This window comes from Ooceraea biroi, chromosome 2 (genome assembly GCF_003672135.1).
Source record: "Ooceraea biroi isolate clonal line C1 chromosome 2, Obir_v5.4, whole genome shotgun sequence".
NCBI lineage: Eukaryota > Metazoa > Arthropoda > Insecta > Hymenoptera > Formicidae > Ooceraea > Ooceraea biroi.
Genome location: NC_039507.1, coordinates 4143028 through 4169133, shown reverse-complemented (window position 1 = coordinate 4169133; position 26106 = coordinate 4143028). Strand labels below are relative to the sequence as shown.

General features: G+C 36.3%; 3 protein-coding genes across 7 annotated transcripts in view; 2 read left to right on the top strand and 1 right to left on the bottom strand.

The window, feature by feature from the left end:
* Nucleotides 1–471: 471 nt before the first annotated feature.
* On the bottom strand, nt 472–2945 carry LOC105281728 (EEF1A lysine methyltransferase 2). Its single transcript, XM_011343166.3, has 4 exons — nt 2736–2945; nt 2553–2651; nt 1444–1853; nt 472–1200 (listed from the first exon to the last, which is right to left on the bottom strand). Exons 1-4 carry the CDS (start codon nt 2915–2917, stop codon nt 1106–1108), a joined length of 786 nt encoding a protein of 261 aa, XP_011341468.2. The 5' UTR covers nt 2918–2945; the 3' UTR covers nt 472–1105.
* Nucleotides 2582–26106, top strand: part of LOC105285030 (leishmanolysin-like peptidase) — a 257668-nt gene continuing 234143 nt past the window's right edge. For all 3 annotated transcript variants that reach the window (XM_026975485.1, XM_026975486.1, XM_026975487.1), the window contains exons 1-2: nt 2582–2718; nt 8209–8567. In XM_026975485.1, coding sequence (XP_026831286.1) covers nt 8385–8567 — 183 coding nt within the window. In that variant the 5' untranslated portion in view covers nt 2582–2718; nt 8209–8384. The remainder of the gene's footprint in view (nt 2719–8208; nt 8568–26106) is intronic.
* Nucleotides 2589–6417, top strand: LOC105281726 (ferrochelatase, mitochondrial). Of its 3 annotated transcripts, XM_026975488.1 has the most exons (9): nt 2589–2718; nt 3909–3978; nt 4420–4618; nt 4705–4926; nt 5011–5112; nt 5395–5560; nt 5657–5764; nt 5888–6052; nt 6123–6417. In XM_026975488.1, the coding sequence occupies exons 1-9, from the start codon at nt 2692–2694 to the stop codon at nt 6318–6320; spliced, it is 1257 nt and encodes a 418-aa protein (XP_026831289.1). In that variant the 5' UTR covers nt 2589–2691; the 3' UTR covers nt 6321–6417. The 3 variants fall into 3 exon arrangements, with proteins under 3 accessions (XP_026831289.1, XP_026831290.1, XP_026831291.1); XM_026975489.1 differs by lacking the exon at nt 2589–2718 and having other exon boundaries at nt 3847–3978; nt 4705–5112; XM_026975490.1 differs by lacking the exons at nt 2589–2718; nt 3909–3978 and having other exon boundaries at nt 4478–4618; nt 4713–5112; nt 6123–6416.

The following is a 26106-nucleotide window of genomic DNA, read 5'->3' as shown; positions in this document are numbered from 1 at the left end:
TAACGAGCGGTTAATAATTAATCAAAATTAAATAATTATTTTTTTGTGTACACGTTCTTACCATAAACATTTCTTTTTTTACATAGCGTTGTATTTAAAAATTAATATAGTAATGATAGTTAAAAAAGGATAAATATTTTAGAATTTAGTGTTTAGTGCTATATCAATTTTATTTGTACTTGTATGATTACAATTACAATTTCCTATTCATAATTAATAGTATATCATATTTAAATTTTTATATTTTATTTCATAACGATCATAATATGGACGTAAAAGAAAAAAATATAAGATTAAAAAATTATAATATTAACATAGTTCAAATAAGACTTATTAGACCGATATTGTCCAATTTGAAAGTATATTTAAATCCAAAAATATAGTAATACTGCTTTGATAGATAATGTTTGCAATGTATATAGTTAAGCTTCGCATTTTAACTATACTAATATATTAATAAAAACGCTCATCTAAATACACAACGCATTTATTGTATTATGATTTATTCAGAGATATCATGTTATATTTAACGCTCAAAATATATGATAACAATATAAATTATAAATTAACATAACTTTGTTTCAAAATGTATACAATTTTCTAAATATTTCAAAATCCATAATCCTTAGATTCAGAAATAATTCAATCCGTTTATTAAATCATATAAATTTTGTCTTCACTCTAGACATCTATTTAGATATACTTATATCTTAATACGTAGAAATGAATTCTTTAAAAAGATATATAATATAATCTTTTGCCAGTGATGCCTTAATGCTAATATATAATCGCACTCAGTATGTAATATATTAATTTTGCTATCGTACATTTAATGCAATCACAGGGAATTGTCGCAAGGTTTGATTTAGTATAAGTATCTTTTATAAAATTTGTAATATGATAATATAGTTAAGAATATGTAGAACTAATTATTATTCCCATTTTAATATCATTTTATGTAATTGTGCACAAATAAATCCTTGAACCCTTTAAAAAATATGTATATGTTTTCGTGTGTTTGAAAGGTAACAATAAAGAAAGTTTTGTAACCCAAATAAGTATTTTATTCATTTGGAATTTATATGAAAATATATTTTTGCTTTTATCATTTTTTCTGAAAGACCAATTGTGTTATAGAGTTTCCTGTCTGCCCTCCAAATTGGAACGTATCCGTAGGAAGTTGACTTTGGAATTCGAACTCTGCGAACAATAATCGCATTATATCATACACACATAATATTATACATACACATATACACATAATATAACACACATAATAATAATATTGAATTTGTCTACATGTTTCAAAGATAATGATACGATAATAATCTTTTTTTTACAAGAAATATATATGTCTCTGATAAAATAATACATATGTATTTAAGAGAGTTCTTTAATCATTTAAATCAATGGTATTAAAATTCCATTATAAAATGTACTAACGATTTGTGAAGTGTTTCAGCAATTCCTCCTTCGTCCAATTACAGGAAGTCAAAACTAGATATCCTCTCGGTAAAAGAATGCGACATATATTTTCTATATATTTTTGTCTTTTTTCCGTCGGATTTTCTGGATTTAAACTGATAGCGTCATAAGTGCCTTTGTCATGCACGACTTTAAAGTCGTGCGGTAGCGTATTATCGAGAATATCGCAGACTTCCAATTTCACATTTGGCAAATCGTTGTCATTCAACACCATGCGTGCCAGATCCACCGCTTTCTCTGAATAATCCACTCCCATCAAATTCGTGAATCCTTCCTTTGCAAGTTCTACTAAGGTCATTGCATTACCGCATCCTACGTCGATTATCTTATCGCTTTCTTTGTTTAAATCCAATTTCGTGGCGATCCACCTAGATAAAAGATGACCTCATTAGACTTACTAATTGCAATATTTTTAGCACTATATATAATAACGTTTATAACTTTTTAACTTTTATATTTTTACTAGTTTTATATTAGTTCCAATTTATCTTTAATATTTCCCAAAAAGCAGTAGAATTTCCATTAATCAAATTTTTATTCTTTTATTATTTAGGAGGGGATCATATTGTGCCATTTCGAACGTTTCTAATGTTAATCTATAAAAGCAAGATAGTACAATATTTGAACAGTATTTGAAATATTTATACAACATATTCTGTAAGTAAAGTTCTACATTTATCATAGCATAATATATAATGTTATATTACATAAATGAAGGTCAGTTTTTTAAATAAAATTCTCTCTCCTCCGTTATAGAAAAAATTATCAGATTAATATAGATTATAAGTTACTATTGTTATAACATTTATTATAATTAACATAACAATTATCTGCAACATAGAAAAAGCTAGATATTATCAAGCGGACATCGCAGATCACAGCGCCATCAACGAGAAAATTTGGAAGGAACAATCACAGATGGCGGCACCAATCACGCGCGAGCGACAGATCAGTTTGCGTCGCGGTTGTTTACGTTTCCGCGCGGAAAGTCCATCGATTTTCGGTGGTGCTGTTTACCTGCGGTGTAAAACGCGTGTTTGTTCGTGGTCAGTTCTCGATTTACTTACCGTACGATCTTGCGCGAATTGGCCGCGCCGAACCATATCTCGCCCACGTCACCGTGCCCGCGGAAGTTGTCGAGCTCGTGCTCGTACGCGTTCTCCCAGCTGCAAGAGAAGTACGGAAACGTCAAAAAAGTGTCGAGTGATGCACAACGGGCGTCGCGCGATCACGGTCAGTATGTTACTCACAATTCAAGAGTACCCAGATCCGACGGTGTCAGTTCCCCGTTTTCTTGCTCTGTCATGATTTTACCGCAGTTCCCTGTGCCTAATTGACGAGCAATAATGCGATCAGGTGTCGCGACACAACAGATCCGTCTCGATACTATTTTGCACGAATTTAATTGTAAATTGAATAGCCGCGTTATCATAAATTACTCAAACGTCTTGTTACCAGGCAAACTCGAAGCAATCTCGATATAGAAAATTTGATGTGCGATATTAATTGCGAACCGGTCTGACAAGTCCCAACGTGGGATTAAAGTAGACACGTTGCTTCGAAATTTCATGGCTAGGTGGCAGTGGCCTTTAAATAATATACATATATGGTGTTTCTATAATTCTTGTGGATGGAAACATGTTTATTCGATAGTAATTAAGGTAAATTGACGTCGATTCAGCTTGATATTGCAAGTAGAAATCAGTATTGGACCTTGATCTTCGCAAAATGTATGTAGAATGAGCTATATTAATATTTAAAAGATATAAATAATTAGAGGATATGAGAAAACGATTTTAAAAACATTTTTATAATAACTTAAACATTTTTAATATTATAATTTTGCCTGAAGGAAAGTGCATTTTGTTTTATTAGTTTCTTTGTTTTTTACATAACTATGCATGATTGTCTTTGGAAAGTTGCATTTCGTTTCGCAAATTTTTTGTCGTTTCTGGACACATTGCACGGATAATGCAGCAAGTGCCTGCAGCGCTATCTAGTTGTAAAAATACTAAGCATAAACAGAGTTGCCAATGACAGGAAATTTATACTCTAGATAGGAATTCTTGCAATTTTTATTTATTATAAATTAGAGTTATGTTGACCGCGGTGTAACTAATTATTTATTTCTGTAAGGAATCTAACGACAAATATATATATATTTTTTTATTTACGAAATATATACTTTATAGCGTTATTATTATCATTCTATCTAGGGAAACACTGTTTACAGAGTTGCAAACTTTGATCAACATACCTACGTCGCCTCTATTTGTAGATGATTATATATTCTCACTCGTGTACTGAACCTAACCTTATCGCGGAGGCTGGATTTGCTCTAATGTAACGGTATCTGCTGTCATCGTGATAGTGCACAAGTGTTTATAAGCACTTCTAATAACTTCGCACGTCGCAATTTTCAGTTTGGATTATCGAGTGCTGTTTATTTCAACATGAATACTAATAATCTGTTAACAAACTTGTTGCGCTGTGGTAAGTACATACAGAGCCTTGTTTTCTAAACATACATTTTATTAGAATGACAGAAAATATTTGTAATTTTAAATGATGATAGTAAGAGGCTAACAATATAATGATATAATAAGTTCTCTTGTACTGTATGTGATATTCATGAATTTATCAGTTGCGTTATGTGAAAATTAAAGTTTAAAGCTGTTTTATTGCTTAAAGTAATGTGCAACTAATGTCACTTTCTTTTAATCTTAAAAACATGTTGATTTTATGAAATTTATAATTGTAACAAAGAATTCACAGTGTTCTGTATCAAACTCTGTTATCGAACCCATTACATTACATCTCTAGCCATAACTCAGTCTTATTTTTATTTTAAAATTTGCACACATTTCCATTAATACATAAATTGTTTTAAATGGCTAAGTAGATATTAAATAATAATAATATGATGTTGTGCAGGTCAACAATACATGAAATTCTCTAGCGTAACACGGCGCTATGCTTCCATTGCTGCAAATCCAGCAGATAAAGACAATACAAAACCAAAAACTGGTATATTAATGTTAAACATGGGTGGTCCTACCAATACTAGCCAAGTCCACGAATATTTATTAAGAATAATGACTGATCGTGATATGATTCAACTGCCAATTCAAAGGTTTTATTAGTCTCGTTGTCTGTATATGTATGATATCATAATGAATATCATACAGAAGAGGAGTCTTTTACGGATGTATGTTGTAGTACATTAGGTCCTTGGATAGCCAAACGTCGTACCGCAGATGTGCAAAAAAAGTATTCTGAAATTGGTGGCGGATCACCGATTCTTCAGTGGACCAATAAACAGGGTGAACTTTTATGCAAAAAGTTGGATGAAATTTCGCCCGAAACCGCACCTCATAAGTATTATGTTGCTTTTCGATATGCAGATCCTCTCACGGATCATACTCTCGACAGGATGCACGAGTACGGTTGTCAAATAATTTTTTTAATGCGATGCAACGTGATGCATAAACTGTACGAAATTATTGAAATCAATCCTTTTTTCAGCGATGGGGTACAACATACTATACTGTTCTCTCAGTATCCCCAATATAGTTGTTCAACTTCTGGTTCTAGTTTTAATGCTATATATAATTATTACAAGACTAGGTGACTATTTTTATCCTTTATCGACTTTTGCCACAGATAGGAATAATCATAAACTGATATAGAATAATCTAGGTGATTTTATCGTATTTCTTATTTATGATTTATTATTTGTTATTTGTATGGCATTGCCATACATTTATATATTTATTCTATACAAAAAAATATATATGCGACATCAGTTGAATTCAGTTTTCATGCTTGCATAATGTGTAGAAAAATATAAATAAATGAGATATAGAATAGGAAATATACATAAAGTAGATGAAAATTATATTTTTGCAGAGAGTTGCCAAGTGGAATAAAATTAAGTATAATAGATAGGTGGGCTACACATCCGCTTCTCGTAAAAACGTTTGCTGAAAGAATTAAAGACGAGCTTGCACATTTTCCTAGCGCAAAGAGAGATGATGTTATAATTTTATTCTCAGCTCATTCCTTACCGCTGCAGGTTGTCAGATTAAATTAATTAAATAAATGTAATTTTAATTTCATAATTACTCAACAATAATTGTGATTCTTTTTCTTTTCATAATCTTTACTTTAGGTTGTAAATAGAGGGGATTCTTATCCCGCGGAAGTTGGAGCAACAGTTGCTTTAGTTATGCAACAGTTAAATTATTGCAATCCATACAGCTTAGTATGGCAATCAAAGGTACACAGGTCGTTTTAATAAGTGCATTTGTTAAATATTTTTTCAATATTTTTTTGGTTGGTTAAATTTTTCGAGAGCATTTCTTGCATTAGATGCATCGTATATTACAATATATGTATTTAGGTCGGGCCTACAGCCTGGTTGGGTCCTTTTACTGATGATGCATTAAAGGGCTATGTTAAGCAAGGCAAGAAAAATTTTATTTTGGTGCCGATTGCATTCGTAAATGAACATATTGAAACTCTTCATGAATTGGACATAGAATATTGTCAAGAACTTGCCGAAGAAGTAAGAAACACTAAACACTGTTGTAATCATACATTTAATATGAACAATGTTTTATGTTTAATATTTTCAGCTTGGTATCGAGATGATACGAAGGGCTGCGGCGCCTAATGATCATCCTATTTTCATCGATGCTTTGACAGATATTGTTGTGTCTCATCTTAGATCAAAACAATCGGTGAATCCCAAATTTTTAACACGATGCCCTCATTGTATAAATTTAAATTGCGGAGCTAGTAAAAGCTGGTACGCTAAAATCTGTAAAACTTAAAAGATTTATAAAAGTGGAATTTAATATTTATTTTTTAAGACATGAATAATTGCATTTTAAGATATGAATAGTTGATTAATTATTTAATGATGCAATATAATTATTGCTTGTAATTAATTGTAAGAGGGTGAATAGATCTATTAAAATATTCATGTATTATATATTTTGACAAACTGTGCAATAATATCGAGAATAAATTATGAAATTTTGTTTTATTTTGTATATCCCTTGCACACATATTCCCATAGAAATCGACAGTTAAAGCGATTTTGTTAACGAAGAGTCATTTTGGTATACATAATTAGAATTGTTCGTATATATTTCTCACTTCGGACTTCGTAATGTAGGATAACTGATGTAGTATCGTCGGCTATTGAATAAATACAATATTCAATTCTTGTCAATAATATGTATAACTTTTGCGAATCTTTGTTTATTTCGTATATTCTACTCGAACCGCGTATTCAGCACATTTCCACTTTGTCCGCGATGGTGAATCACGATTGCATCAATTGCATCAGCGATTTCAATGTTGCTCTTCCTTTACTTGTTTGCCAGGATTTGTTTTGCAACAATCTTGTGACAATCAGACCATAATAATCGTATTCCTTGCTCCAGAAGAAGAGCTACTGCATTCTACTGGCAAAACGCAAACTCGATAATTATAGTTTGATAAATTCTTTTTTACGTTTACGTTTGTTACAATACTTATTAATTTTATATTATTTCTGATAATCATAAAGTCATAGAGAATATTATACCAAATTGGTCATCTTTATTAAGGTAGAACGCATTTGTTTTATATTAATTTAATGTATTTTTATAAAGTCCATTATAAGAGAAAGTTTTGAATTAAATTTCTATTTCTATTTTATTTTTATGTTATTAGTAGACATGTATCAAATATTTTTAAGCAATAAAAAAGCTTATTACAATTTAATAAATCACTTTTATCGAATATTATAAATATATATATGGGTTATCAAACTTCAAAAAAGCTTTTTCCAGGTTTTGGTATTTTGAATAAAAAATGTCAAATGTGATAGGTAACTGATATAAATCTCGATCTCTCTCAATCACAATAGCACAGAAATGAAGTTAGTTGTCACATCAAGATAGTATCACTTGCTCTGGTTATCGTAAATAATACAATATTGGTGAACTAAAACCTGAATGTATTGAAGTATAAAATTTAAATTAATTCCAATCAATTTTAGATTAATTAATGCTATATTAGTTACTAAAATGATTTCTTTGCGTTATGATTTTATAACTACATAGAGAGAGAAAAAACTTAATATAGAATAAATTATAAATATTTTATTTCTTAGCAGTTGTACACTGTTTTTACTTTAAGTAATTGTAATATTGCTCTTATATTTCTCAAATTAATTTTGATATCTGCGTTTATAGCTTTAATATATTATCGGATATTAAATTAGCATATCCGATGCGAAAAGAATTGTATGAATATTTTGATAAACTGTTACTAAAAGATAAAAGTAATAATATTCTCTTTTAAAGTAAAAGTATGGAATAGAATATATCTTGAATGTCAATTTTGCTTTGTTTTATATAAGATTCTCTTATTAATCTTTATCATCGGGACATATGTGTATATGTATATCTGGATCACGTAAAGGTGTACTATACAGTGTACAAAAATGTACATTTTACTTTTGCTTTAAAAATAAGATTTTGTTTTCAAGAATAAAAAATACTTCAATATCCTTGATCAGATTTTTCTCAATCCTTATTTCGATAAATAACAAGATGTTTGCCCGTTTTTATTCGTTGGGGTCAACGGGCGAGAGTGCTCGTATTGCATTAAATCTAAGCTTCCTCCTCAGAGCACACCGTACAACAGCCCCTTCGATTTCTTTCGCAGGTTCCTTACGACGAGGGATTTATCCCAGCGACAGCGTCGTCGTGGTGGTCGTCGTCGTTGGAGTGCCGCCTCTGCCGTCGCGCTCCGGCTATCGAACGTGAGCCGCGCGGCGCTGCCTGCCGCCGCCGTCGCCGCGCCAGCTATATAAATGCGCGGCGTCGGCGGGCGCGCTCAGTATGTGTCATGCATTGCAAGCGCGAGTGTCGTCTGTGATGGCGGTCCGAGTGCGGCTGAAGATGCGCCGCGGCACCGGCGTGTCGCCGCTCGTCGTTCTGCTCGTCGTGTGCGCTGTGCCGAGTCTCGTGAGTGGCATGTTCGAGCAACGATCCTGCGATCACCAGCATCCCCGAGCGCATGAGGTAAGTACCGTCCATGAGTATCCGCGAGGGGACCGATTCTAACCTCTCTTCGCCCTTTCGCTCTCTGCAGCGATGATGGTGGTGATGTTTGCCGCTCGCCTTTTGTACACACGTCAATGTATCCCGTAAACACGGTGTTTTAAAAGTCCGACTTGTTCGCTCAATGTTCCGCCCGTAAATTGCACACTCGCGCTCTCGTTTTCTCGTTTCCGATGAATTTTTCAGCTTGTCGAAGGGTAACGTTTGATTAAACACGACGGTTTCACTTCAATTCAGCCGTCAGTCGTCAGGGTATTTGTCGCGTGCGTACGCACGTGTTCGTGCTGTCTCTCTCTATCATACGTTGCGCGGTCCTCCATGCGGCTTGGCCGCATTAAGGCTGTTAGAAATTTTATCGTTCCTTCATGATATTAATATTCTAGAAGAATCCTTGTAATATCTTAATATCACCAGTATAAGTAATCCAATAAGATCACTCATCGCGTGCACTCGCGGACTTATGAATTTATTTCGTTCCTTGCGATTGCAGAATTTTGAGAAGTGAAACCGTTTCTCTCAACGTTATTGGTGTTTATAACGGTTAAGACAGGTATACACTTTATTTACATGCGCTCCTACGTTGCACTGACAGAAGGAAGGCTGGTGAATGTTTCCATGCGCGGCGGGGAGGGGGAAACACGTGTTTTCGGAGCAGACACGTGCTGCTGCAGGATGTCTCGTCGCACTGACCTTTAACAGCTCGCGCGCGCGTTGCACTTGCACGAACGATTGAACTTGTTCATAGCGTGACTATCAATGTACATATTAATAGTTTACAATATCCTGCAGCATATATTTCTCTCTTCGGAATGTTTTAAGTAAGTTTACGATTTTGTGTTGGGCCGCATTCATAGTCGTCCTGGGCCGCGGGTTGGACAAGCCTGATGTAGAAAAAAAAAATTATAGTGGATTAAAATATATTGTGATATATATATATACATATATATATATATATATATTGTTTTAAGTTAATTATTTTTATGGATTTTGCAGTATTAAAAAAAAATTGTTTAAATTTTTCGTCCATATTATCGTAATTATCGTCAATCTCATCAAAGTTTTATCATCCGCCATAATACGTATTATTTAAACTGCACTGTGTAATATTGCATAAAGTACATTTTGTTGATATTTGATGCTTGATGAATGATTTATAATGTTGTAACAATCATATTATTGATTAATATTAATTATAATATTACTACTTGTGAATATTAAGTGTTGTACAATATTATATCATAAATGTTGAAGTATTCGTAATTTCGTAATGTAAAGCCGTTTTAGAATTATCGAATAAAAGTATAGATGTAATAATATTTGTCGTGTTATAAACGTTTTTAAAATGAAAAATTTTATGTCTTCTGATCTATGATGTCTAAAACAACTGTTCTTAAATGACGTTTTTTCTTTTAACAGAATTGTACTTAATTCAGTTACATGTTAGTTGAATATTGAAAATTGAATGTTTGCAAAAACATACCTTGTCAAATTTTTATTAAAGAAAAATCAACTTTGATCAAAGATCTCGTATTGTGAAAGAAATGGCGAACAGTACGCTGTACTAAAGGGCTTGTACCGCTTATTGAATACTGTAGTACTTTCGCTCAGGTTTTAATTTCGCCCTTTGAACGCAGACTATTTTCCGCATGATAGAAAACAATCGACAAAAGTTTTAAATCGCGAATAGGTATACTAGTCTCCCTGCTGTCGTTTCTATCTCAGCCTCTCTTTACTCTCGAAAAAATACTCTATTTGCAGGATTGGGACAGTTGATGCGTGGATGATTTTCTATTCGTGAAACGAAGCAATTTGATTTACTTTTTATTTGGTCAGTTTTAGTAATGTAGTTTTATTTCCAGACGTCTCGATAGGACTAAAACTGCTCGCAGTAGAAGCATAACGTTCTTCAATTTTTAATTACATTTGCTAGATAAAAAATCTTGCTTTTAGAAAAAATCAATTTTTTATTAGTCGAGCGTGGTGCATTTTGTATTTGGAATATAATAAATATCAATTGCTCGTAATTAATTACAATACAAGATTATTTTTGTTCTGTTTAAAAATACAAATTCATGTTAACAACATATTTTTCTTCGGGCATTCGTTTGTTTTCTTGCATCAAAAAATGGTTTTTCATTTCAATGTGAAATTGGGTGAAAACTAGGAATATTCGGTGCGACGCGATGTTGTGCCCCCGGCAGCTTCAGAGTTTCAGCGATCCGATGGTTCTATTGCTAAAATGCAATGTTCGAGTTTAGATACCATTCGAAACAAAAATAAAAAGGCTAACATTCAATTATTTCATTGGAGAAAATGGAAAGTAAACACACGAAAAGCGTATTCTATCACGGCGTACTAAAAATGTATGTCAGAACAAAGTAATTATACATACATATGCATATTACATCATGTTATAAAGCGTGACGGTACATTAAAACGAACAAACAACTTTCATGTAATTGTCGAAAAATTAACTTTCTCCTCTGTGCACGGTCACATGTAGAGTTGTACCGGTGCCTTGCGACTCGTCGAGCGCTACAAACTACCTAGTTTCTAACGGTCCGACGACTGCTCGTCTAGTCTAGGCATGCGGTGGCGTTTCGTACGTGAGTGTATTCGCTTTAAGGGTCGTTCCAAAGAGAATTTGAATGCGAATATAAAAGTTTACGGTCGACGTGGCGTCCCGCTCGCACACGCACGCAACTCGCGCTCATCACCCCGCGACATCCCGTACACTCGGCTTACGGAAAACTTTTCCGTCCGACGATCTCAGCCATCGTCACGTGCCGATTCCGCGCTCTTTTAAGAACGTAATTCACATCTTGATACGATACCCTCCCTCCCCTTATTCCGTTACGGAGCTCGGCGATAAAGAAGGCTCGGCAGAATTATGCGTCCATTGCTGGCGCCCGGCCAGCTGTTTACCGACTGGTTCTTTCTCCTCCACCAATCTAATCATACGCGAAATGTCGGGACATTTCTCCGCGCAAATCGGTATTATATGTAGTGCGAATTTATCTTTCCGTGAATCTTGCTGCAGAAAAGGGAGACTCTAGACACCGCGTTCTCTCCACTTCACGTAAAGTTACGTAATAATTTATAAATGTAAGATATTCTCTTCTCGGAATCGCGACTTGAATCTTAAAATTATGCAGCGGGAATTAATCATGATCGTGTGACAAATTAATTAAGTAATAAGTAATAAGAACGAGCAAGGTACGAACTCGATTTTAAATCTACTTGACGAAATGAAATTATACATTCGAAATATCTATAAAAGATATAATTACACGGAATACCGCAAAATTCGCATTCACTACGAGAAGAATATCGAGTTTTCATTGCGATCATCCCCGTAATTTTCCGCAGCAGCGAAAAGAACGCTCGAGTGTCAAGTTTTCATTACGATTATCGGAAGTACTTGGCGCTCTCTTGCATAGAAAGCCGCGGCGAGAATAAAAGTAAAACGAAGGTCGCGCGATTTCGTAGGAAAAACTTTTCCTGCGAGCGCTTCAATGAAAGTGTACGCGAATGGAATTTTGCCGGTACACAGACACATACACAACACACACGCGCGCGCGCGCTGGTAGCCTCAGTGTTTTCCTCTTCTGACTCGGATTTATTTACGAGGCGGTCGGCTGAAACCTCGTGCAGGAAGGTTATTAAGAAACTCGATTCCCATCGAAGTTTATGGGCTTCGTGAGACGTGCAACGATATACGCTCCAACCTAGGAGCTTAAGGGAGACGACATCGTGGAAACCGGACACGCGAGATCTATATTGCACTTTTTCGACGATCTCTTGACCCGAATCGATCGATCGAGAACGATAAGACTCATTCGCGTTGACAAATCACAGTATAGGAATCACTGACGGATTATCGGCGACGATACATTTTCATCCGTCTGAGCGGTATTTACGTACGTCTCATTCGAAGAAATTCTATTTCGCAAGCACACATTTACTCTTCCGCGATGAAGTACTCAATGAAATCCTCGGTGTGCACTTAGGAAGAAGGAGAAGGAAATGCATATTTATTTAATTCCAGTCGTAAAACGCCAGGAGATTTTAAAGTGCTAGATGGAAGTTATTTGTAGGAATTAATGCTTGTTGCTTAAATAAGGTCTCGCTAATTTTCATTATAACTTTGTCTTAATACTGTTGATCGCCCAGAGTTTACTTGTTGAACTTCCTTTTTTTAATATTCTGTGTGTAACGATGTCAACGTTATTACAGGAACTTTCTGAGAATTGCTACTACAGATATTGCTATCAATTTAACAGCGTATTTTTCATTGTACGTTGTACAGTAATTAAAAAATGTTAAATAAAATTTAGTATAATATATCAAATATAAATGTAAACGTTTTAGCCGAATAACTCTGTTAAATTAAATTTTCTTGACAAACCTAACATCATTCAATCAATTTTAAAACGATGACAAAATGAAACATGATATTGAACAAACAATAAAATTGGTATGCTCTAAAGTGCATGAGTGCATCTACACAATCTTAAGCGTGGACGTTGCAATCTTATGAAGGCGAGTAAGCGCATTGCAAAATCTCTCGCTTAATGTGACGGATCGTCAAGGATACTGAGGAATCTGTTGACATAAATACGACTGTGCATATAGACAGTGACATAGAATAATAAACATCATAAAGTTAAAAATATCTTTAAAAATAAGGCACAGAAAAATTAAAGCACAGATGCAAGAGATCAATATTTAACATTACTAATGATGTATGCGTTGTGATATGAGCATAAATATAGAAACATAAATCTGTACACTCATGTTATAATCATGAAATTTTAAATTTTGTGAATACTTGAAAACAATCAGTTACATGTTTATTTTTGTAATAAGCAGTCTGGTTAATTAAGATTCTTCTTAATATATATTCTTTCATTGGGAAACTGCATGCGAATGTTCAATTACGTTTCCACGCTATTGACGAATAAAAACATTTGCCATGTAAGCCGCTACATTCGGTCGGAAATGATGCAATCAGAAGCATAATTAGAAAATATCTCTCATAATCGTAAGCTTGTTGAACTGTGAAAAGTGAAACGCGACGAGAAATCTGCATCTAAAATTAGAATATGAATATGATGTAAAACTAGCGGCAGTTAGTTTGGTTTTATCAATAATTAATTTTTTGAGCGTTTTGCTAAATACATGTTAAATAAAACATTTTAACATAAACCATGCAAGACGATCTTTAAATAATTTAATATTCCACAAAGTATGATAATACATATAATAAGTATTTTATATAATAAATTTTTCTTGATTATTTCATCTTCTATTTTATATTTTTAACGCTACAATACAATATTTTATATATACATTAATTACAATTAAATGCAAATTATAACTTTCGGCGGAGATCAATATTTTAATAATTCGAATATATACGGTTATACTACTGAAATTTGAATTTGTCGCGTATAAAGTGAATTTTCAGTTTATCGTATATTAAAGTTTCATTCGTGTAAATTATGCGCAATGCATTGTAAGCCACTCGACGAATGAGGCATAGATACACAGATGTTCCGCGAATCTAGATCGAGATTTTAAAATCCGAGGCACGTGCGATTATATCGCGTTTTATCCCGAGCGAATATGGAAACCGCGTGCACAAACCGTGCGCTTCGGAACACTCGCGCGACCGCTTTAATATAGCCGTATTAACTGTTAATCAGGCCGGGCATACAGCGCTCCTCATTAGTAGCTTCTGATTACGCGGGCTACTTAAATCAGAGCGCAACAAAGCTTTCTAAATTGTTGTTTGAATATTGCATCACTTCTGCGAACGCGCCAGGGAGGATTTAGTAACGAACGTATCGCGTCTATAACCAAGGCCATACATTACATCCGCGCGCTGCATTATAGCGACGAGCTACGCGTTGCACGCGCAAATTAAATTTCACCGCCATACCGTTTGTAATAATGGTGATCTGGTAACGCCGCGACCCTTATCAATAGATAATGATTATTACCCGCGCAGTTTCGCGCCAGCTATGTGTCGCTTTCGACACGCGCGACGTGCTTTATTCCTACCAATACCCTCCGATCGTTTCATTAAAATACTCGCGCACGTCACACATTTATGCTACGACAAATCAAACCGCATTATCGGCATTTGCTCTCGCTATCAGTGAAAAGGACGATATATTTCGCAGCGACCGATGCATTATTTTTCCACGTATGTCTTACGCGATGTTCTTTCATACGTCAATATCAATATCTGTACGATACGATGTGGGATTTTATGCATGATATACTGTACACGAAAACGTAATTATGTTAGGTTTGTGGGAAATCTATTTTGTCTCCTGGGAAATTTTTAATTATTTAATTATTTTAATTATTAAATTCTTTGAATAGATTGGTTTTTTATAATATTTAAGCTTGTTTGTTCTTCTTTTCTGAAATTCTGCATATATTGCAAATGACAGTCTTCCTTCAACATTTATAATGTTACATATAATATAAAGGTAATTTTACGTAAAAGTAATAAAATGATATACTGTTTAGCTAAATGAATATAATGATAAGCATAAATAGTATAATCATATGAGTAAGTTTGTAATCAGGTAATGAGTAAGTTTGTAGTCAGGTAAAGTAATATTAGGATGGATCGCGTGATTGTAAAACAAGTATCTTGGGATTATATGCTGTTTGTTTCATAATTTGATAGCAGTGCCCATTACCTTGGTACATCCAAAGCAAAGCAAAGTACCGTGACAACTGGCGGTCAACAAGTAACCAGAACTGTTAACGAATGTCGAAATAAATCCAATTTTAAACTCAATGGTTACAGTCATGATTGGATGAACGTGTTCCGCTAGATAACTTCGATGAAACGTTCCTCCATTAATCGAACTTGCAATCAAGTCGAATTCGTTTAATCTAGACTGACTCCGGACTGAGATTAAACTTTTTGGATTTGCGTCGAACATTGATTGACCTCGAACGAGATACGAAGCTACGTGATTGGGAAAGATATTGATTTCATATGAAACAATATTTTGAAAATATCTATTTCACTTTTGTTAAATAAAGGTTAAATCAACGCGTCTCCAAAATTCTGACCACGATACGGTGACACCACCTCATATTTCTTGAAAAATGTATCGCGACGATTGGTTTCCGGATTTTGATGCACACGTAGTACAGATGAGGAATCAGTATTTCATACGCGTCCGGATGGTTATCGACTGCAAACGAACAAAGGCAAATTAAAACACTTCCAGAGTCGCTTTCCATGTTCGCCGTTGCTGGAAAATGCAAACTTTCTCCCGACAGCCTGAGAATTTAATAAAACGAATCGCTCAATCGGGAGTAGTATAACGGTGTAACCTTAACCTCGATCAAAATAGTGGGACGTGAAATTGGCGGAGTCGCGCGTCACCGAAGCCGGATTACGTATTGCCTTTGCGGCCGCTTTGAAAGTTTCGGGGCATCGCTCGCCTCGAATGAAAATGGATGGCCGGGCCGCTTCGTGCGGCGCGACCCGCTCTTTTTTCTCCTCTTTTCTACCGCTGCTGCGCTTGTTCTCATCCTTTTGCGTCCCGTTTTTCCGCCGCTTTTTGCCCAGCCAACTTTTGCGCCTCTAGGGACCGCGCGAATTGCATAGCCATGCATATTCGGAACTTTCTGCCGGCGCGGCACCTTCGGTTCATCCTTTTGTTAATAAAGAACGGCCCGTTTGGGACGTCGATCCGATCGTAAAACCTGTCGAGTAATTTCCCGCGTAGGCATATCGGAGCTCGTTATCTATTGGTAACGTCCGCATCCGAGGAGAAAAAAAGAGATGCTCGGATGCGCAAGTATATCGGCACCGCGGCACCGATTTATCCGTAAGATAGCGTTTTATATGAGCTGCAATACACTATGTGAGCGCATTGATACTTCATAACAATCGATTTTCCGATAAAACCGATATTTAATGTAAGTCTGGATGCTCGATATATCTTTTTTCTAACCGTAGATGTAATCTAACGTGTATGCAATATACACTAGGATTGTTAAATCCCATTTAATTATTTTTCTTATCTTTTTCCAACAAAGACTATGAGAATTTATTAGACATTAACGATGTAGATGTCTTATGAATATAACCAAATGTTAAGAGAGAGATTCAGAGGTACATTTCAACAGTTTTAAATAAGGGATTATCAAAATCTATGCGATCGTAATATGCTTCTTCGAATATAATTCTTTTGTTATATCTGCAAAGAATTGCTCCTACATTTGATCTTATTTTTTTATTCTCTTCATAATTTAAGATGAATAATCAAGAAAAATTTTATAATATTTTTTAGGTATTTGTCTCACTTCGAGAGTCTTTTTATTTTGCCTACCAAAAGGATCCTCGTGCTATGTTATTGTAGAAACTTTATTGGCATAAATCCCGCAGCGCGAGACCACGTAGACGTGGACCGTTGGCTAGGCCGTCTGTCCACTGGCGGGTCATAGTTTTCGCAGGAAACGTTCCGGATTAATCACGGCGGATTGTTTGAGCAGACAATGGCAGTCACGGTAAACTCGAGGCAAGGGTGAATAGGGTTCAAAGCAGCAGGGTACGAAACATTTCGGGAACGTCGCCGCTGCACTAATTAGTGGACCATCCGCAGATGAGCTTAATATTCCATTTCCGCGAAGGCGGTCGCGTTTTGCATTTCCTGTCACGCGTACTATATCGCGCTTTCCTCGTCGTTGTTCTTCACTGAAAATTCGTTGGTCCATTGTTAAATCTGTCCCCTTTTCTGGCAGCACAGTCTTGATTGTGAAAAATTACGCCATTCTTGTAAAATTTTTGCGGCTGTGTCCGAATATTTCATTCGTCATGGCGTCAAATCAGTCATTGCGCGGTCTACTGTTTTAAAACTAAGAGATTTGTTCGCTTGGAAAAGATCGCTTCATGATTATATGCGCACGTTGGCACGATGATATAAGAATAATAATGCTTTTTCATCGCTAAGCATCTAAAAAGCACGATATTTTATAATTTAAACAAAATTTTGCTACGATTGCTTGATAGTTAACAGTTACAATTGAGAACGCTTTTTTTCATGGAAAGACACTATGATGCACGGAAAGATAATTACTTTCTTAAAAATTGTAGATATATTTTTCCTGTTTTTGTTAAGACGTGATAATTTTTCATCGTGATATTTTTACTTTTCATTATTTTACGATTGAGGCGCCGAGCTGTCAACTTGCGGGAACTATTGTACTTGTGCATTCCACGTGCAACTTCCACTTCCATTATTTATGTCATCCGTCAACTTGTTCCATAAAATAGCATTCTTCTCGACCTGGAAGCATTCGCGCGTCGACATCTTCGCGATGCACAATTTCTTGGCGGTGCACCAAGCGTGACCCCTCAGACAACGTCACGCTCATCCTCACAAGTGTTGTAATTCCAGCGCTCTTGACGAAGTCGGGAAACGAGGGGGTTCGTTGAAGAGCTGCCGCGTTGAGGGAGCAGCAGGGAGAGAGCGCGGAGGAAACGGTACGCAGGGATTTCTCGCAGGCGAAACGCGGGTGGTATCTGATGGTAGATCCAGCACGTCCAACGAGAACCCAGGAGCGAAGTGGCCTCAGAAGTAAACCAATCTGGTCGGGGCTTTACGTCGCTTTCGTTCTTCGGTAAAAGTTCCTTCTTCATGTGGCTGGTTCCGCGTGTGTGTAAGTGTCCGTGTGTGGCTTGCGGGTAGTCGAAAGCGAGATGAATGAACCGGCAACCGGAGTCGCGGCCAATCGATCGGCCAATTCGCACGTGTATATACCGCTGGTGCCTCGTGGAAGAAACGCAAGCCTCGACCAGACAAAACAGGATTTCTTCTTTCTTGCCGATTGTGACGTAAATCAGCGCTCAGGATGATGTATGTGCTCTCTGTTGCTCCGGAAACCGAGGATTTTTGGATTGATAGATGACCAGCCGGAGATATCAGGTGGTAAAGAATGTCAGTTTGCGTCACAGTAAATCTCTTTGTGGCGTCGGCACTAAACGCCGGTAAATGTAATTTTATTTGTTCTTTGTCTCTTTGAAATTAGTCTCCTGTACTAAGTACAGTATTGTAAGCGCGATGCGAAAGAGCATTCAGCACACAGAAAGGTTTTGTATTTTGATCGAACGCATGGGTTTAGAAAAAGGGCAGAATTTTTTGTTAGATTCTCCCGAATAAATGAAAGAGCAAAACTTTTTTACGATGGTTGCGATTTTTACGACGGGCGCATATACTACTCCTATATATACGAACAGTATATGCGGGTGTTACAAAAAAAGCAGATTTCTGGCGGATAAAATTTTTGCAACACACGTGAGATCGTTTTGAATCTTTAATTTTAATTTCTGTTGTTTTCTTAATTTAAATTGATGTAAATTTGTGCGTATTTGTGTGTTCTTCATATTTCTCGATTAAATGTATCACGACAAATATTTCAATTGCGCTTCAATAATACCCGCGATAAAAGGTTAACGGGTCGAAAATATTGACTACCGTTCAATTAAACATGAATTGTCGCATTGATAGTGTTGTCAGCGAATTGCCACAATTTTACAATATCGCGTAGGTGTTCGTCAGGAAATTAAAACTCGGGCTGCCTCATTTGGCTTAAACGTATCAATATTTATGAACAAATGGCTTGATGGTTAGGGAAAAGCGAATGTTTGCGTGATAGAGAGGATTTGCCGGATTAGCGCGGGACGAAAATAATGGTAATGTTTCCATTGCGATGCGACTGACTATTAATTCGCTCATAATGGATGATCGATTCGGATCGAAATCGAAATCAGGAGCCACACTGTCGAAAACGTCGCGGCCAATGTGGTTGCTTTAACGTAAATATTTGCCGCAATCGTATTGCGGGGCGTGAGGACTTAGATTAAACTATTAAATATTCAGTCGTTGAACGGACGACGATGTACAACGCAAATCCTATAAATGCGGTGGAGTTACATGATTAAATTTTCAATGAAATTGGGCGTTTAGTTTATCTTTAGAAAATTACTGACTTTCCGTTAAGAAATAAATTAAATTGCATCGCGCGAATGTTATTTTAAACGATTTGGTCAAGCTGTTTTTTTGCTTTATGAATAGCCATCATAGTCGCATTATTGTTAAATATTAATTTAACCGACTGTGGTTCGAATATTTTTCTTCATTCATCTGATAATTTTCCATTTTATTGATAAATTTCTATCTACGTATTTTTTGGTCGATTTAAAATTATTTTTCCATGAAATCTGATTGATTGAGAATGTTTTGTACAAGTTTTAGATTTTTACAATGAAATATTTTAATATTTTTGTTTTGAATGTATAGTGCAATTCATAATGATCAACATGTTCGAATTTTTATTTTACTTTATTTTACTTTATTATTTTAATCTGATAGATGTTTCTCGTACATATTACATAGTATACAATAGGAAGAATAATTATATTGATTGGTGCATTATATCAGAAATTTCAGTTAAAATAAAATAAAATTTCGAAATTTATTATACATGCAATTTACTTCATACATATAGGTACCTGTCTTGTACAGTATCAACGACTTCATCGAAACGTTTTAAGGTCGAAATGTGGAACGCTATTTTCAAAGTACTTATATTATGCATCACACATTGTGTTACACTTAATGCAATGTTTATTGGAGCTTGTCCATCGTCGAAAGCGTGAAGTTCGTTGAGCATTGTAATGTATAGATGTTCCTTCGTAAGGCCATGTCCAGAAAATTGGCAGAATTATGGACAAATTGCACTAACGTCCGTTAGTACACGTGAAACAACGTTAAGAATTACTCGAGCGTAATTTCACGGTTTCAAAAACGGAAGAAAAGCCACAGTAACGGTAAACAGTAAACAATGCAATAAAGATACCAAGCGAATCGAACTATCGCATCTAGAAACCTAATATTTATTGAGCAAAAATATGTTTTCTCTACAAACAATTGTAAACAATGACTGCAAGAGAACAGGTCAATTAGGATTATCTTTTCTAAACTAGAATAGATTTCAACAAATTTTTAAATCGTAAAAAATTAAAAAATCGTAAAACAGTGTTTTCATGCATAACGACAGTAATAGATATAGTAATAGATATTATTTGTATTTTTCGAGATATTTCGAATAAGCCAAAAGTTGCAAAAATTGATCTGCATGGAACAAGGGCTAACTGTTTCCTCCAATGAAGCATTTCCACCATTATTTCTCGCCGTGTCCATGATTGCATTCGTGATCGCGATTGTATTAGTTATGCTATCGGACTAGGGGTAGAATCACGTCAGAAGCTCATTGATTCTGTTGTCATGTTCGCGTGAAATCACGACCGAATTCATGGCAGGCAGCGAGATTAGGGCAGAACCGATCCCATCGACCGATTCGATGAGGTTCATTCACTCGGGATACGTTTCATAGCACGTCCTCTCGGACGAGGTCGGAGGGCAATCTCTGATATCTGCGAAGGGCCCGTGCCAGAGAGGGACACGCCGGGCCTCTTGATTTTACAACTCAGGAAGTTGCCCGCGAAACTTTCCGCTGAAGAGTTCGGAGAGTTTACCGCTTCTTGTGCAAATAGCGTTTTGTACGCTAAACTTATTCCGCGAGGTAGGACGTTCGTCCGCGCGCGCGTGCGCGCGTGTAGGTAAAACTTTTACCTCGCGTTTTCCTCCGTCTATTCTCTTTTGATATAGCGCACTTCCGCACTCGCGTCGGATACGCACCCGATGCATTGTATTGTGTGAAACAAGGCGCGAATTTAAAAAGATCGGAACATGTTTTTCTCAAGTACCTCCTCGAAGTTAAAAAATATTCATTTAGCGCTTAATGTTCTGCCGTATTTTACTTTAAAATCTACTTTATTTTTACCTTCCTTTTCAATTTTCTTTTTTAATAAAGTAATATATAACAATAATCAGGCCTGTCGATAGTATCTTACATTTATCTGATGTTTAACGTGTATTATTTTTATCACGTATGTAGAGAAATATCAAATTATGTTTTTCTTCGTCTCAACAAGCTTTCTGTATAAACTGCTTCAATAAAAGTGCACAAAAGATTTTATAAAGTTATTAATATAATTATTTTATAAAGTTTATAAAGCCTTAAAGTCAGAATTTTATAAAGTTTATCGCGGATCTATTTCTCATCGCCCGTAATAGTATTGTAATTACTACAAAATCTGCATACGTACAAATACGATACATACAAAGTCATGTTAACTTCTAGACACGAACGGCAATTACACAGGAGCCGTGCGGCACTTATGTGTAAAAACTATTCCTCTCTTACGACGCCGACAACGATGATGATTCCTTTAAACGCCCTGTTTCTGTAGCGAGCGTGAGTCGTGATAATTACAACCGCAAAGTATACTACACAAGCAAAAGTGTTTCTCCTGTGTCGCTTTTTCGCTTTTTCCACGCTGCCTCGTTGTTATTAAACGCATTCACAGCGTAGCATTAATTAAAAGGTCAGTTTCTGTACTTGTTTGCGCTATGTGCACTTCCCTGAAACTTTTCCAATTAAAATTTTATAGTAGTCATAAGAATTTGGCAATACAGCGCGAGGATCTCTTTTTAAATCGAACCCGAGCAGATAAAAGAACATAGCTTAGCTTGAAAACATAAACTTGTACGGATACAGAAAAATCATGGATTAGTAATATAGTACGTATTTATATATATTTCTACAATAAAACAGAGACGGATGCGCGTAATACAGTACCGAAATACAGTATTAATTATTCTTTGCGTAGGGAATTCAAATTTTCATGCACAATCATTTGGCCCATAACAGCCGGTGTAATTGATTTGATTTCTATTATCTAGCGAAATTGTGCCTGTGGACAGGACATCAAAATGAAATTCTCGATTAATCTTTAACCACATATAACTATATAACTAGAGAGATTATTATATGTATAACTAGATTATGTAATCAGATGAATGTTAAACGGAAACGGAAATATGTCTTAATTAAATTGCATTTCGACATACTTTATGCTTGTTTTTGAGCTTTTGAATTCGGGTGTCATTTAGCATTTTACACGTTAGCCAAGTTTACGTAGGCCAATCGTACAAATTGCATGAATACTAAGAAAACGGAAAATATTTTAATCTCTTAATTTTTCAAGACTACTTTTCAGATTTTTTATTCACAGAAATAAGAAGAAATAATGATAAAACATGAAATATGAAAAATTGTGGTACTCTTAAATATATCTGATTTAATAAAGTGTTCATTTTATTTTAAGTTTTATTTTTTTAAATAAAACGCGACGTTGCAACGAATAATAATTACAATGCAAATTGCGGACGTGTACTGTATTCATAGAGTGGATGATAAGGTAATGGGAGCACCAAGAAAAATGTATGATCAAGTTGGCTGTAAATCATGCTGGATTTTCGCAACTATAACTTACGGTCGCCGCAAACGCACAGTTGGTTACTTTCTGAAGGTATCTCTGAGTGTACATAGAAAAGTATGGAATTGCGTACATTTCCGTTGCCGTCTTTTCGCCGTAAAATTTAAACTGTTTCGTGTCAATAAAAATTCGCGAGCTACATTAGGCGGTATGTGCGTCAATAAACTCGCTACATTTCCCGCATTTGCGTAGTTTACCGAACTTTTCGATGCGTTCCGGTAGTTTTTAAACGTTTCAGAGTATCCAGTTCACGATTGCTAGCTACTTTTTCGACTGCCTCATTTAAAAAAAAGGAACATCCATTTAATATAGAATTTTTTGAATTCGGGATATGTATGTGCTCATGCATACGTATTTATTTTAATTTAATAAAATATAAATACTTCTATATAGAAACAGAACAAAATGTATTTAAGAAAAAAGAGATTTGAGATACAGAATGACTTGACGCTCTGGCTAACCTAATTGCTCTTCATTAAAGACCATCAGGTCCAAGACTGATATACGCGGGACATCCATAGCGATCTCGTGTAAGACGTAACTTTATCGTATCGATCACGTTGCCGGTCTGGCCGTATCCGTGTAACACGCGATGTATTCACGTCGACAACCGTGATTTGTCCCAGGCCACCGAGGAGACGGTTCGGCTCGACAGTTAGCGGAGATGCACAATGTACGTGTACGCGATGCAGCCGCGCGTATGCACACAATGCATGCTAGGGTGTCGCGTACGCGCGCCTTAACAGCGACTTAGAGCCATGCTAAATGGCACCCGAACCTTGATACGGCTCAAAGCCCGCCCGCGCGCGGTATCCCTGCTCCATCAGTCTCGGCGCGCAACAACGGGTTCACCGCTGTTCGCTGTGATCTAGACGAGCCTCTATCTCAGAATGCAATGGGGATGATGCGAGCGGAGTGATGCAGGTGGCATGACGCGTATACAAGCACATACACATACACACGCAGAGATACATAGCACATATAAACGGACACACACGTAACGGTCGGTGGCACGTAACCGGCGCGAATTTGAGATCCTGAATTCGAATCGACTGGTTGGTTCTCTTGGTTGGTTGCTTGTTCGTCTAATCAGATCGGGTTTGTAGGCGGGGCACGAACCTTCACAGGCTGGAAAATCGAGGGTACGCGACGTATATATCCGGCGATTCGGGCCACACCACCTAGCTCAGAACAAAAGCGCTCGCTTGTAGCTACCACGGATGTGGATTGACTGGAAGTTGCTCTTTTTCGGTGGACGTTGCACGGTATTTTCGCGGACGGTAGATGCGCCGAAACAAGCTCCGATCGGCTTCACAGCACTGCGATCGACTCGCTACGTGATATCGATTGGTGCGAGAGCCGCAAGCTGTACGAATATTTTTAGGTTTCCCGTTTATCGAGGAATATTTGCATAAAAAAATATTCCGTTCATCTCTGTCCTGATACCAATAAAATATGAATCGCGCTGGAAATAGCTCGAATGTTTTTGTCGAAAATGAGATATGAGAATCTCATTACGCAAAAAGTTCATGTTATGTAGTCCACATACTACTGCTATTAATAATTGTCGTTTTGGTAAGGAAATTAAAAATTAAATGTAAGACAACATACTCGCCTACTGCATCTATAAAATTATATATATGTGTATATCTTTTAATTATTTAAATAATTATTTTACGTGTGACTGGTTTAATTATCTGGCTTGATTTTATTAATCTGCTATTTCAGTTATTTGACTCTATTTAATCTATATTAGTCTCGAAATTACTTTACTTGATTTATAATACAGAGCGCCCGTTTATCATACTTATTAGTAATGAACACGTTATACATGTCTAGCGATTTCGTAGTACTAAGGTAAGATATATGTACATTAATAAGAGAGAAACACACGCACGCGCGCGCGCGTGCGCGATATATAGCGAACACGTGCATTACGATAAAGTCTAAGCTCGAAGCTTTATTGCTCCGTTACTCTGGCAGTCATTATGTAGCAATAGAAGTGCTTAATTTTATGATATCTTCTATTAGGAACAATCGACTGAGTAGTAAAATGAAATGTACGGTCGTTGTAGTCTGTACTACGGTGAAGTATTGCTCTTGTACGTATTGCGAAACGTATAATCATCACATAATAATAGTTCTTTCGCGCAAAAGCGTCATCGCTTTTGTCGATGCGTTTATTTTGCACAAGATTGCACACATTTTTATGCACGTCGAAAACCACGTGTCAATTCGTCGTTAATAATTTCACCTCTGTAATGATGCCACGAGAATTGTTGACCAGTGAAAGCAGCGTTTTAACGTCGTCGGTAATTGACTAGCATGCCAGGCGAAATCGCACATTCAGACTACCACGAGCGATTCCGAATATTCATGTTATTTTTTTTACTATGAGTGACTGATGACCGCCGTACTTTGCGGAGAAAATAGCAAACAATCTGCGTAACGAACAGATTTCTTTTGTAATTATAGCTTCACAGAGATGTGTGTACAAATCCGAGTAGCATCCAAAACGCATGTTCACGATAATTCATAATTATGACAGAAGAAGAAAGAAACGTGGCAACGTTTTTTGTAGTTTATTCACGAATTCCATTGCTTTGGAACGAAGACATTGATGCGAGACGTATACCAGCTGTCACTGCAATCGCGAATCGATCTTTGGTGTCGCGTATTAGGCCGCCGTTTAAGTATTCCTAGGCGGGGAGGCTACGAGCTCATTCGTGCTGGGAATCTCGATTCGACTACTATCAGGCCATTTTTAAACCGGCACCGCATACCTATAGTCCGACAACCCAGTGGCTTACATATGGCGATGCGAGGCGTACTTGGAAGCGTTTAACCTGCCCGTCCACTGTCGGTTTCCTCGCTTACGAGCAGTTCGGCTGTGACTTCACGGGAATTTTATTTCGTACGGGATCCGACCCGAATTTAGCCGCCGTCCGCCTTCAAGCAAGAACTCGATCCTGCATCGGCGCAATCGAAGGACTTGCTACATTATTAGCGACATAAGACGATCTCCACTGTCGACTGATTTTATTGTTTCGAGAG